At 42.7% G+C, this 13143-nt stretch overlaps 1 protein-coding gene across 1 annotated transcript in view; it reads right to left on the bottom strand.

The window, feature by feature from the left end:
* Positions 1 to 13143, bottom strand: part of HTR2C (5-hydroxytryptamine receptor 2C) — a 103149-nt gene that overhangs the window by 23131 nt on the left and 66875 nt on the right. The window contains exon 4 of the mRNA XM_055818115.1: positions 2257 to 2457. Coding sequence (XP_055674090.1) covers positions 2257 to 2457 — 201 coding nt within the window. The remainder of the gene's footprint in view (positions 1 to 2256; positions 2458 to 13143) is intronic.

The raw sequence follows: 13143 nt of genomic DNA, 5'->3' as shown, positions 1-13143 counted from the left end.
AAAAAAAAAAAGACGCAAGGAAAGTCTCCCCTGGGCCAGCTGTACCTGCATCAAAGAGAATGAAAAAAACATAAACAAAGCTACGCTGCCAGCAAAGGAGGGCATGCAGGTACAGCTGTAACGCCTCTCCCTTCCCAGCCTGGGGAGGGAAGCGCTACCCAAGAGCAGTCCCCCAGAGCACTGTGCACTGCAGACAAGAGCCACTGCTCACAGTTCTTCCTAAAGACTTTGGGATGCTGGGAAATAAGTGCAGCATCCGTTGCCTTATTGAGGGCTGACGAGCCATGTGCCTCCTCCTAAAGAAATGTGCCATTCCATTTCCTTTCCAAGCTATTTCTTTTAGTGTTTGTTATTTCATCTGTTTCACATCCTATTATAAATGCAGACTTGTTAAACATCACCCAAGAAAGCTGAGCAGGAGACGAAGTCTTTGCACTCTACAGCAGCAGCAAGTCACCTTGCCTATCCTGGTTCAGGTACTTTTGCCCCTGGGGGACAGTAGAGCCCACAATGCTCCTATTTTCCATCGTCCTGGGCCTATTCCTCACCCAGTAACTCTGGGAAGAGGCAGGTCTATGGCTGTCTTTACATCTGTTTGGTCAAGCCCTAGATTTGCTTACCAGTCTGCTTACTTGGCGAACCATGCACGAAGTGGTCTTTGCCTTACTTTATAACTTGTACCCACAGTGCAAATCAGAATTTAGCACTCAAGGTGCTTGTGCAGGCAGCCACCCTCAGCACTAGCCAAAATTGTATGGGATGTGTAAAGATATGCTGCAACATGTAAGGCAGCACAGGCAAAAATCTGCAAGTTAGCTGCAGAAATGGAAGCAGAACAGTCTTATTGTCCAGGTTTTGCAATGTGCTGCTTAATGCCACTGACAGATTGATGTCTCTCTGCTAGCGGGGGGCACCTGCTGCTCCCTCTGCATTACAGTGCAACACAGGGCACAGGTTCTGCGCTGACTCTGCGCTGCCCATGCAAAGCAAGCCCAAGTCTCCTGCACGTGAAGTTGTATGCACGTGACTGCTTATGCACTGAATTCAGCTGCTTTCTTTCCTACACCAAACAGGCAGCACAGACAGTTTAAAATAATATTTTTTTTAAAAAAATCTTAAAACTTAAATTAAACCAAATACAATTTCTTTGTAGTTTGTATAACCTAGAGGAACTGTAGCAGTCCTGTGGCACATGAAGATTTTTTCTAACAGGTATTGTTAAATTCAAGAGGAGTGAAGGTATATTTCCTCTATGTTCTTGCTTTTTTCCAAAGCCTTTTTCCATGACAAGCTTCTTAAAAAGTGGCCCTGGCTGCAACCCCAGTATCATATTCCACCTCTAAAGCAGGCAAAACCCAAGAGAAATTCAAGCACCTGAAACATGTTTTTCCTTGCAGCACAGCACTGAAAGTGACAACCACTTTATAAATGAAAGTTAAATGTCAAATCTTTGTAGGACTGCATTTTGAGGAAAAAAGGCAATATAGCAGAGGAAAGTGGTCATACAATTCTTCTGACCCTGCCTCAAATGTCTCTTTCATAAAGCACATTGAAAGGATGCCCCAAGAAATGTTTTTATACACGTAATTCCTCACATTACAGAGTCATCTTGCTATCATTTTGCCTTTTCTTCCTTATTTTATGTTGCTTTATTTATGGCTTTTTATCAACATGATACAAGAGTGTCTTCTTTTATGTCTACTCCTCATGTACTATAACTTCAAACTTGCTAGCTCAGGACTAGCAGCAACCCAGCTGTGGCAGAATATAATACAGGCTATAAAGCCTGCCCAAGAGCAGTGAATACCTCGCTGTCAGCCTGCCTTCAGTTCTCCACTGCTTCACTTAAACCGCTACCAGAATGTGAGTTTAACTGCAGCAGCTGCAGTGTAGACATGTCATTTGTACTGGCTGGGTTTTCCTTCCAGAGTCTTTGCTGGTGCTATTTTCTGCTTTGTTTACACAGCAGTTTGATAGCACCATTTGTCTGTGTCACCATCGTTATCGGCATATTGATACGTACACAGCAGCAATGCTTCAGCATCGAAAGTGGTGGTATTCTGAAAAATGACTACTTATTTTGGTCACTGACCAACTGCAATGAAAGACTTCTATTTCCCAGTAATCATTTATCATATTCAAGGCATGCAGGACAGGTAAATTAATTTGAGTATCCTCTTAAAAATCCTAAATGAAAATTGGAGTAACACTATTATTCATTAAGACACAGTTAAGATCATGAGCCGCATTGCTTACCTATGGATATGGTCCAAACTGCAGCAATTTTCATAATAGCCTTGGTGCGGGAATTGAAGCGGCTGTGCTCAATGGGATTGCGTATTGCTACATACCGATCAAGAGAGATGGCACAGAGATGCATAATAGATGCAGTTGAAAAGAGCACATCTAGGGAAATCCATATAGGGCACAACTGTTTAGGCAAAGGCCAAGCATAATCTGAAACATAGAGAGAAAAGAAATGAAAGGAGAAAAAAAGAAAAGGAAGTAATTTGGGAAGCTAGGCCATCATTTCTGAGAAACCGTTGGGATTTTTAACTCTGCGATACCAGTAAAGGACACATGCACGAGGAATGGACAAAGAAACCTCTTGTGGGGCCTCTCTCCAGGCAGTCCCCAGCTCCAGACACTCCATAAACCTCTACCAGTTCCCACACATCTGTTTTTCATGACCAGTAGCTAAAGGCAAAGGAACATTAATTTGGCAGCTTCTCCAAGTGACCATTCTAGCTCTGTTCCTCTCTCTTAACCTTTCCCCCACATCGTTACACAATCTAACATTACATTCATTCATAATTGCCTCATCACATTCTTTTCATGGAGTGCATAGCCCTACGTGGCTTTAACGTCACTCGGGCCCTTTCTAAAGCTCACTTGATATGTACCTCTCAGTTTCTGCCTGCTGAGGGGAAAGGCAGCAGACAGTTTTTCTACAGAGTCTAACAACCAGCTAAATGACACTTCACCTTAAATATTCTCCCCAGGCAGTGCGCCTCAGTAACAGAGGAATACTCCCTTCCTGACAGAGCAGCTGGGATTGAGCTGCTGAAATTTTAAAACTGTTGTGAAGGTAGATAGGGCTGAGTATCATTCTTTACCGAAACAAGTGTGCCAGCAAGCCGAACAGACTAGATGGCTACATTTGACAGCAGCTGGCACACCGCTAATTTGGGTGCCTGCATTTATTCATCAGTTTACTCAGTGCTGAAGTACAGCTTAAGAATAAAAGTGACCCAGAAAAATCCTCAAGGGGCACTGGTATTTAAATTAAAGCTCAGAGAAAATTGATTTGTGAATGATACTCCCATGTTAATGCCCAGAATGGATTGTGTGAGATCAATAACACGTCCTGCCAAGCTCTGGGCTTCTAGCACACTTATCAAAACAAATCTGCAGTATCTATAGCAGCCTAAAGACATGAAAGAATTCATAATAGTTGAATAATGAGATATTCTTGTGTCTTCATTCAGAACATGGATATCTAAAGCAATCTTGACGTTTACCCCAAGGATCAGAAACATCACTCTGCAGAATCAATGTTATATTAAGAACGCTGTAGCTCCATTCTACTGATCTCGAATGGAAAGGAAGAAACGTTAGTCTCAGAAAGCATATTTTGAAACAAATTACCCAGCCAAGAGATACCCAGGATACCTTACATGCAGAAACCCAAGATGAACTGAACCAAAGTAAATTATTACGAATTGTCCCAGAGAAGCTCAGGAACGCTTCACAAAGAGCACGGCAGAACGGATGGACACATCAGCTCATTTTACCAGCAGGAAAACCACAGAAGTGCTAAGTAACTCCAGAAACCCACACAACAAGACCTCAGCTCTGAGGAGGTAAGCCATTTATTTCAGCAAGTTCCACCACCCCTTCTAGATGGACTGTAAGTGGACTGAAATCCAAAGCAGCAAGTATTTAACCAAAGGGAACCAAGTAAAGCACTTTGTGGCTAGAGCATCTTTAAAAGGCACCTCTGCTGTACAAATGAATCAAACTTGGTTAATTCATGACTCAGCCCCTTTATGAAGCTATGATCAAATTCTGCACCTCCTGCTCTCATTCACACTTTGCAATTGCTTAGGACATCATCGCCATCAAGTTGCAAGTTAGCTCAGAGCTTCAGCTAAGCACACCTCTGATTTTCTGGGTCTTTAATGATGCCTCAGCGAATGCTCCAGGGAAGAACAAGTCTGATCTCCTTCAAGTGGTTCCTGTGCTCCCTGTACAGCCCCAGGCTTTTGCTGCCAGCCCGAGCTAAAACACATTCAGTCACGCTTTATCCCTCGCTACTTCTCCCCCTGAGCTGCTAGAGCCAGCTTTCTGAGGCAGGCTGAAATGAGCTATGAGCACAAGATGTGGAGAAAAGCACCAGAGAGTGTGCCCTGATGGATGAAATCTGTGAATGTGTGTGAGGCGGTCATGACTGTGCAGCAGCCTCTACCCAGGGGGTGGGGGTGGCTGCTCCCCCCATCAGGCAGACTGCCGGGAAACCTCTGGTGTCTCCAGCAAGGAACGCCAGAGCTCCAGGCTCCCTGTGTGTGGGAGCATCTCCAATTTGATCTGTGGCGCTGCAGTGGGTACAGTCTGATTCTTGACATTTGCTAGACCTGGAAGAGGTTTCTACAGCAACCAACTTTTCAGCATTATTGAATGATGAATAGCCTCTCCTGCTTCGTCCTTCGAGCTATCCGAACACTTTCCATGACTGATTCCTCCTGGAACAACTTCTGCTATTGATGTGAACTAGGCAACAAGCATTACAACCAAAAATTTAGCAGCAGCAAAAGTGACAGCAAACATTCATACCATGGTGCGAGGGTAGTCGGTGTTGCCTGCTGTCAGCCCTGGCACTGCAGGAACCACAGCCACCAACAGGTGAAAGTAACGCTGCCCAGAATTACTGCCCAGGCAAACAGTCAGGATGTCTTTGAAGATAAAGGCGAGATGAAAACCCTCCTAATGCCTAATCCTTTTAGTCTTTACTGTCCCAAGGCACTATTACGCTTCTAGCTGAAAAAGCAGTTATATAAGGAGACATTTTACTTTCTCAGGAAGTTTCTTAAAATGATCTGCAATAATAAAATGTCACTCTGGAAATTTGTAGAATGGCAGCTCGTAACGCATGACTACACCTTGATAGGAAGGGCATAATATATATCCTATCTCGAAATGCAATTACTTTTAAGTAAGCATGGTGTGTGCATTTGAAAAACACCCACACAGCCTACAAAGCCAGTAATTTGTAAAAAAGAAAAAAGTTTATTCAAATTCTGTTTTGAATAAATGTACAAAACATAGGAAATGTGCCCTGTGACTGCAGCAAGATGCAAACAAAGATTGAAAAAACAATTCTGTTAACAATGTTATACCTCTAACAAAATCTTATCCTCTGAAAGACTCTATCTGCAGAAGGCAACATTTCTCTAATTTACCCTATTTTCTCCCATTTCATACAGAAAGAATAGCAATTATCATATATTTAGAAGCACAGATAACTGAGGGAAATTAATTCTTGGACCCCAGCACTTCCATGCTTTAGTAATGGTATTTCCAATGGAAAGAATGAATCTCAGTGCAAATTTGACTTCAGAAAGAATGAAACAGTACTAAACACCTGGGTAAGCAAAACCAGGTTCTTTGTAAGAAACTCTACTTCTTGTACCTTGAATTAATCTGTGCCCTTAAAATCATTCATATATTTAATGCACTGGCTGGTATATCAGATAGGAGAGTGCTGAAGGGAATTAGATTAATCCTGCAGGTCAGAACCAAAGGTGATATTTCTTTACCCGGCATGTGACCAACCTACAGATTATTTTGCCTTCAGACATTTTGTGGATGCTAGAAGTTTACATTGGACAAATTCATAGAGAAAAGCATATAGAAGACTACTGCAATGATATTGCTTTTAGATCAGTGTTAGCTTCTGGCTCTGATCAAGATAAAAACACCACGTATGAAATCCTGGAAGGAAACTTCTGCAGAATGCCTGTGTATATCGCTTCAGCCTCCAATGCTGAATAGCAGCTCACGGAACATGTGATGCTGTCATTCTTTATGGGAAACAAGGGACAAACACACATTTAACCAGGAGTCATGGCCCATAGGTGGGAATTCATCTCCTGCAGCGGGATGAAAAAGCAAACCACAGTTCCTCTGTGTCATTGAACAGCTGAGATGGGTACAAACTGTTGGCAGCAAAACACAGAAACTCAAAAGCATTTTGGCAAAGTCACAGACCATCTCTGTGTGTAGCTAATTTGCTGTCGGATAAGAGTTCCCTTAAATTTTTTGTATTTTCCATCAGGAAAGATGGCAACAATGAAATTTAATCACTTCTGTAAGAGGTTTTATGCGTATGGGTACGAAGTGTTGTACAACATTGTTGTTATGGTCATTGCACTGTTCACTGCACAAGAGTCAAAATTACCAGCCACTGCAGCAGGAGGTGACAGAATAATCCAAACCACAGCAAATGGAAGGGAAATTAATCATGTTGAATGGTAAAACAGAATTACTCCAGATTGTAGATTACTCAGATTGGCTGAACTGAAAAAAACCAGAAGTGTTAGAACCTGCGGCTGAAAAAAACCTGTGGGACTTCGGAACAGACAGAGGCTGATACAAACCCCCTTCCTTCTCTGCACAGCCTCAAACAAAGTCTTGTGAGCCTTACCCAGCCCTTTGTGCCAAGCTGGAGTAGACAGGAGTTGTGTGTACACATATCTACAAACACACCCCATGCAACAAATGAACCGGCTAACTATATTTGAATTTTTAAAAATTACTATTGCTTGAACAATATTTACTACTTTTATAGCACAATCTACCCCAGGATACCTCCTGGAAATATGCATTGTAACACTTGGGATAAACCTGGAATAATAGTGACAAAATACCTGTTTATACCCCAATAAAGTGAAGAGTTATGTGAAATCCATCCCTGTAGCTTCAGAAATTTTTCATGGCAAACTCATAGTAAAATGCAGCAATCATTTCTTTTCCAACTATGAACAGGAATCTGAAAAAGGCTTCAGAACGCACTTGTGTTTAGCCAGTGCTTTATATCTGTCAGGGTGGATGAAATGATAAAACCCACCCTTCAAAACTACACAGGAAGAATAAGGTTATATTTTGTATTTTAGGCTCATGGTGACATTTTATATCAGTATATATACATACCTGCACACACATATTTATAATGTATATACACATATGCATATATATAGAAAAAACCCACAGAACTAAGACATGCAGAATAAGAACTAGAGATGCTTATCTGTTCAAATACAGCCTCTTCTAACGCTGCCCATTGGCTTGGCCAAAAACTAAAATACGTGTAATATTTCTCCTTTTGGTGTTCCAATATTTATTGTATTTATGTTTCGCTTTAACTACTGGTAGGCCTTGAAGAAATTGAACTAAAAATGGTAGGAAATCACTATTTGAATTAATCTTAATCCCAGTACAAAGCACAACTTCTCAGCTGTTAACATGGCAACGCAGAACGTGCTTGAAGAACCTCCTGAACACCCTCTAGCTGCCACGGATCTGTCCCAGGCTGCGCACTGATCGCCTGCTCTGTCTAGTGCTCTGACTCTCAGAAAAGCCAGTGACAAAAATGCAGGAGATGCCTCACCTAATCCCTGAGAAATGAGGGTACGGCCTCTCAAAACGAGGAGAGTGCAACGCTCGGTAACAGTGCTCACTGTTTCCTTGCTGTAACTCAGAGCAGCACGCGGACAAGGGGAAACAGCAGCCCAGTAGATGTACCCAAAAGCTGCTGCTCTCGGATGGGTTTTGCAGCTTTTGAACAGGGGAATCCGTTGTTGAAGGCTGGGCAAAAAGCCTACCTTTGCCCACCACTGAAAGTCTTTTTACCCCCATTGCACCAACTACGTATTGCAGCCAAAGCGTTTTATACTAACCAGACTTCCCAGTATTCACTTTAAAGTTTCACAGCTGCAACAGGCTTTGCAAAAATAGAAAACAATTACATACAGTTTTAACATTACTGCATTACATTATTCCCAAAGGAATGAAAGAATTTAAATTATTCTCTTCTCTCTCTCTTATCTAGGAAGTAAAGTATTTCTTAGGCAGAAATACCACATCAGTAAGTGTAAAGCTATGTTATCTCTTTTTTGCTAATTTATTTCCTTCAGATTTACATAGACAAATGACTCAAAGACATCCGTATCACCCTGAGAGTCACACAACCAAGAGTGCTGAAAATCTCCATCATGCCTGAGAAGTACAGAACGTCTTCTTTGACCCCCCCCAGTCCTCAGTGAGTACCAGCACGTCCACAGAAGGGATCACATGCATGCACCCAAGCTTCCTGGCTAGAGGAACAGCTGGTCTCAAAGGCAGCACTACCAATGCTTCTGATTTTATCATCAATAGAGTGGAATTCAACGTTTTTCTGACATATTGAACTCCTGGGCACTGGGTTACATGAGAAATTGAGTTTACCTTTAAGTTTCTAGCCTACATTTTTCTAAAGGAAAAAAAAAGGCTATCCTAAAGCTATCTGGATCCCTTAAATAGCACATATTCTAGCACAGCCAAGCACAGGGACATAATCTACACATAAAGAATGAAGATGCCATTTAGGAGAAGGACTGTATTCTTGGATGCTGCAAGTCCAAAAAGGCTTGAGGGTCCCAACAGATGTTCAGAGAGGATGGGCTCTCCAGTGATACAATGGCTAAGAGGGTGAAAGAAACCACCAAGAAGGGTGACACTGTGCTCAGAGGCGGTGTTGGTGACACCACTGCTGGCACCCTGCACTTGACTTGAAACTCTGTGCCTAGAAGATGCTATTTTGCCATAGTGCAATACCACACAAAGGATTTACTTTAGTCTATGCCACTGATCATACCAAAACTGGGCTGTGCCCACCATTCCTGAGCTTCGGTTTTCCTCTGAGCTATTTGTTTGCAACCTTGTGGAGCTGTCAGCATGGCACAAGTGGCCCTGGGACAGGGAGCAGCAGGCACTGGGCACAGAACAGTGTGCTCTCCTTCAGACGCCCCCCTCCCCCCCATCAATGGAAACCCTGGCCGAGCTGGATGTGCCTCCAAGGGTCATTTGGTTCTTGCCTCACAACTTAGAGCAATTAACCGATGTGACTGTGACTGTATTTTATTGCAAATTAAACAATTGCACCCATTATGCTGTTTTGAGAATGTTAAATAACCGTGTTAGCTCTTGCTTTCTATCCAGCATGGCAATGACTTGCAGTCTTGACAGGACTTGTAAGAAAGAAGCAAATTTAAAGCCAGAATGGATGTAATTATCTGATCTAGGGAAAGGTTGCTTGAATATCATTTAAGAAATATTCTAAATACAAGGGGCCAGCTTTATCACATACTATATTTAAAACAACCCTGCTAATAAAATGGGATGTTTGCTAAGAAGAAAACGTAGAGTGCTGTTGCCATCCCAAAGGCAGCATCTCTTCTCTTAGGGAAACAGCAAATTATTCTGGTGCAGTCTGTCATTCCAGGAATCCATGTGTTAGGTTCATCTTCTAATCTATTGGCAGAAACTAAACCTAAGTTTGAAGCCAGAGGAAAAATTTCTAGGCTCAATAATGTTTCTTGCTCGCAGTTTAAGCATCTGTAGCTGCATCTGGAATTTTTACATTGAGTGATATGGACAGTTAACAGGGCAATGGTACAATTTATTGAATTCTATTACCAACTTCATACAAAGGGTTCCTTATAGCATTTTAACTCCAAGAGAGATATGATCTCTTCACTCCATTCTGAGATATAAGTTCTTCAGAATACTTTATCTAAATGACAACACAGTCTAATAAAATATTCACACCAGTAAACATTTTATTTTTACTGATATTCTGTATGTCAGCACAGCTGCAGGACAGTGGCCTCTCCCTTCATTGCCTTCATGCAGGTTATGGATCAGCTTTCACTCGTTATTTAAACAAATAATAAAGCAACAGTTGAACCAACGCCACTCTGGAAAATAGACTCACAAACAAATGCAAACCACAAATGAGTACCTTCTAAATGTAAAAATATAAATATTTTCCAAAAAACTGTTTCATAACAAAGTGCACAAACATGTGACAAGAACAGGTGGTTTTCCCCAGTTTTGATGAAATTGAAAAAGATCCATTATCGCAAGGAATAGCTGCCAAAACATACAGATCATTTGAGGAAAATAAAATTTAGAACTGAAAATGATGTGGCATTATTCACATTACAGCTGGCTGCTGAGCAGTTACCTGAGTTGGAACAAAGAAGCCATCCGCTCAAACCCAGAGTTTCTAATATCGAATAAAATTAAGACCATGACTCAACCTTAGGGCTGGCTCTGGGGCTAGTGAAAGCACAGAAAACCATGTGGAGGGGACTTTTTTAGGTCTTTGGTTTGATTTCAGCATAACCCAGTGCCTATTCAGATGTCCGTGCCATCCTGACAGCTGCCTGGAACCTACCTGGGATTAATCCTCCTCCTCAGCTTGGGGTCCCTCTTGGCAAGGCAGCTTAACAAGCTGGCCTTCAAATCCTGATAAAATGTCTGATTTCAGAAAGAGTCATAAGAAAAATTTCAGTCATTTGAAGTAAAGGCTTCCGTATTCAGAGAGCATAGGTCTGCCATCTTTAACTTATTGAAGATTCCAGGAATTACTAAATATTCCAGGAAGACAGAGAATTTAATAAGAATTGATGTACTTAATCTAAACCAACTTCTGCACATCACTAGCATTAACTTTGAATATACAGATCAGATGCTTTTGTTATCTGGAATACCCTGCACACTCGGTCAGTATTTTTTCCCCCTATGTGGGGGAAGTAAAGACTTGTACTTTGGGATATAAAGCATAATGTGAAGCTGAAACAAGATCTGCAGTTTGAAACGTGGCAGTGATTTTGCCTCCCACTTGCCTGCAGGCTGCTGGATGCGAGCAGGGCACGACCATCACTTTAGCCCTTGTTCAGCACAGCACTGTGCTGGCACTGGTCTAATGCCAACAGAAAGTGAAACCTTGAGTGCTTTGATAAATTTAGGGATATCAAAGTAGTTCAGTGAGTCAGCTTTCCTTCTTACTGTACAGTGCACCTTCCTCAACAGCAGGAAAGCTATTAGGGACCATAGGTTAATTGTCTGGCTGAACTTCACGCCACTGTGAGTCACACTTTGCTTGTCTGATGAGGTTAGAAGCCAGTACAAGCAGTTGGTAAGACATAATGGCAAGAAATCACTTCAAGCAAGGGACATAAGTCATATTTTTGGTCATGCTCACAGATGTTTATTTCTACTTCTGATATTTCTCAGAGCAGAGGACTTGAAAAACACATTCCCTGTTTAGCTTCCTCCAAGCTGATGGGTATGTGATTCTCTGCAATTATCCAGGTAGAAATGTCAGCATGAGAATGCTCCACAGAAGCCACTATAAAAAGCAATTATTTGGAGGTCACCAAGAAGCCTGGAAATTCTGCTCCGTATCCTTGAGTGCCATCTACTGTCCTCCTGTCACTCAATATCATAGACGCAAATCTCCTGCTTGCAAAGCGTTTCAGCTACCATGCCCAGGCTGCTTCTGACCAAGAACAGATACATCTTGCATCACAGGAGAAGCATCAGCCTGGAAACTTTCACTGTGGGAGTCTGGAAGGTGATAGAACAGCACCTTCAGTGGCTTTCCCAAGGAAATAATTTGCTGATGAACACTACTACATATGCAGTAACCCCAAGGAAATCTGAACATGTGAGCAAGCGTGACTGTTTTCTTGGAGTTTAATGGCCACCACGTGCCATCCGCATGTGTGCAACCTGTCCCAATTAAAAGGCAATGCAATGAAGAATCCCTGTCCTTCCCTGAAACAGGAGTGGAACATAACTCATCCAGTATGTAAATAAGATCCAAATATTTAATTAAATAATTCTAATAGCAATCTAGAAAATACATGTGTTGCTAATCAACTCTGTAAGAATAACCTGCTGAACCACGTGAGTGTGCAAACAACCCCCAGGCTGCACCCAGAAGTGTACAGTTATCTCCCAGGATTCATGTAGTGGTACGACCCAGACTTACACTTTGGGAGAATTTTGCTGACAACTTTCTTTTAACTAAGGAATAGGATGTAGAAATGAGATGAAGCAAACAAGTGCAACTAAACTAGACCAGGTTGCTTGAGCTCTTCTTAGATCCTGCACAACAATTGAAAAAATAACATTTCAGTAACCTTTGTCTTCCAGTAATGTTTCAAATTCTGCAGTTTCCTTCCCTCCACAGCCAGACTTAATTACCCACCTGTCCTCAGCTTTTCCCCGTTGTCCCATGATACTTAGACGTTTCCTCATTTTGCCGAACTGTAAGAAGCCAAGACGTTCCTTTCACAGGCCTAGAAAATAATTTTTCACAGCAGGACTCAGTCTGGAAGCTTCAGCAGCAGATAAGCCAGACAGCGTGGTGCCTGCTGGAAAGCCCATTTCTCTGTCAGCAGCACAGGAGGCTTTCCTAGACAGCCCAGACACCTGCAGGACATGGACGCCAGCAGAGAACCCCCAGCGTGACCTGCTCCACTTCTATCACCACAAAAAAGTATGAACTTTAAAGGCTCATGTTTAATTGAACCTCTCTGCGGGGAAGTATGGATGGAATCACAGTCCGGGGATATCTCTACATTAAGCCTCGGAGAGAAGGCGGCTTGTGGACCTCCCCTTGGCACGTTGCAGTATTTCTCCCTTTCTCACCTGCAGAGGTCTGCAGGCTAACTGCCTTCACTGGGGCGGCCAGGGCTACGGCCGAGAGGGTCAGCTCCTGGCCCTCCCCTAGGATTCCATTCATTCAAGCCTAGCTGGGAACCAACCTCCCACCTGGGTGTGATACTCAAGCGAAGACTGGCTCATCCCAAGCTCCCTCACCACGAACAGGGCAGGTCACCCTGTCACCAGCATCCAAAGCAACCCTGGGAAAGCAGGGGTCTGGGAAGGCTGCACGTGGCCGAAGCTGCACTGTCCCTCTCGAGAAACATGGGGCTTCTGTACCCCACTCACCCCATGCCTGCCTGGCAGAGCTGATACACCCTCAACCAGCCTAATGCAGTGTGATTTTAAACCGGCCCTTTACCCCAAGCA

The sequence above is a fragment of the Falco peregrinus genome, chromosome 13 (assembly GCF_023634155.1).
Source record: "Falco peregrinus isolate bFalPer1 chromosome 13, bFalPer1.pri, whole genome shotgun sequence".
NCBI classification, from domain to species: domain Eukaryota; kingdom Metazoa; phylum Chordata; class Aves; order Falconiformes; family Falconidae; genus Falco; species Falco peregrinus.
Note: the sequence above shows the minus strand (reverse complement) of the source record. Positions and strands in the feature narration are given on the sequence as shown.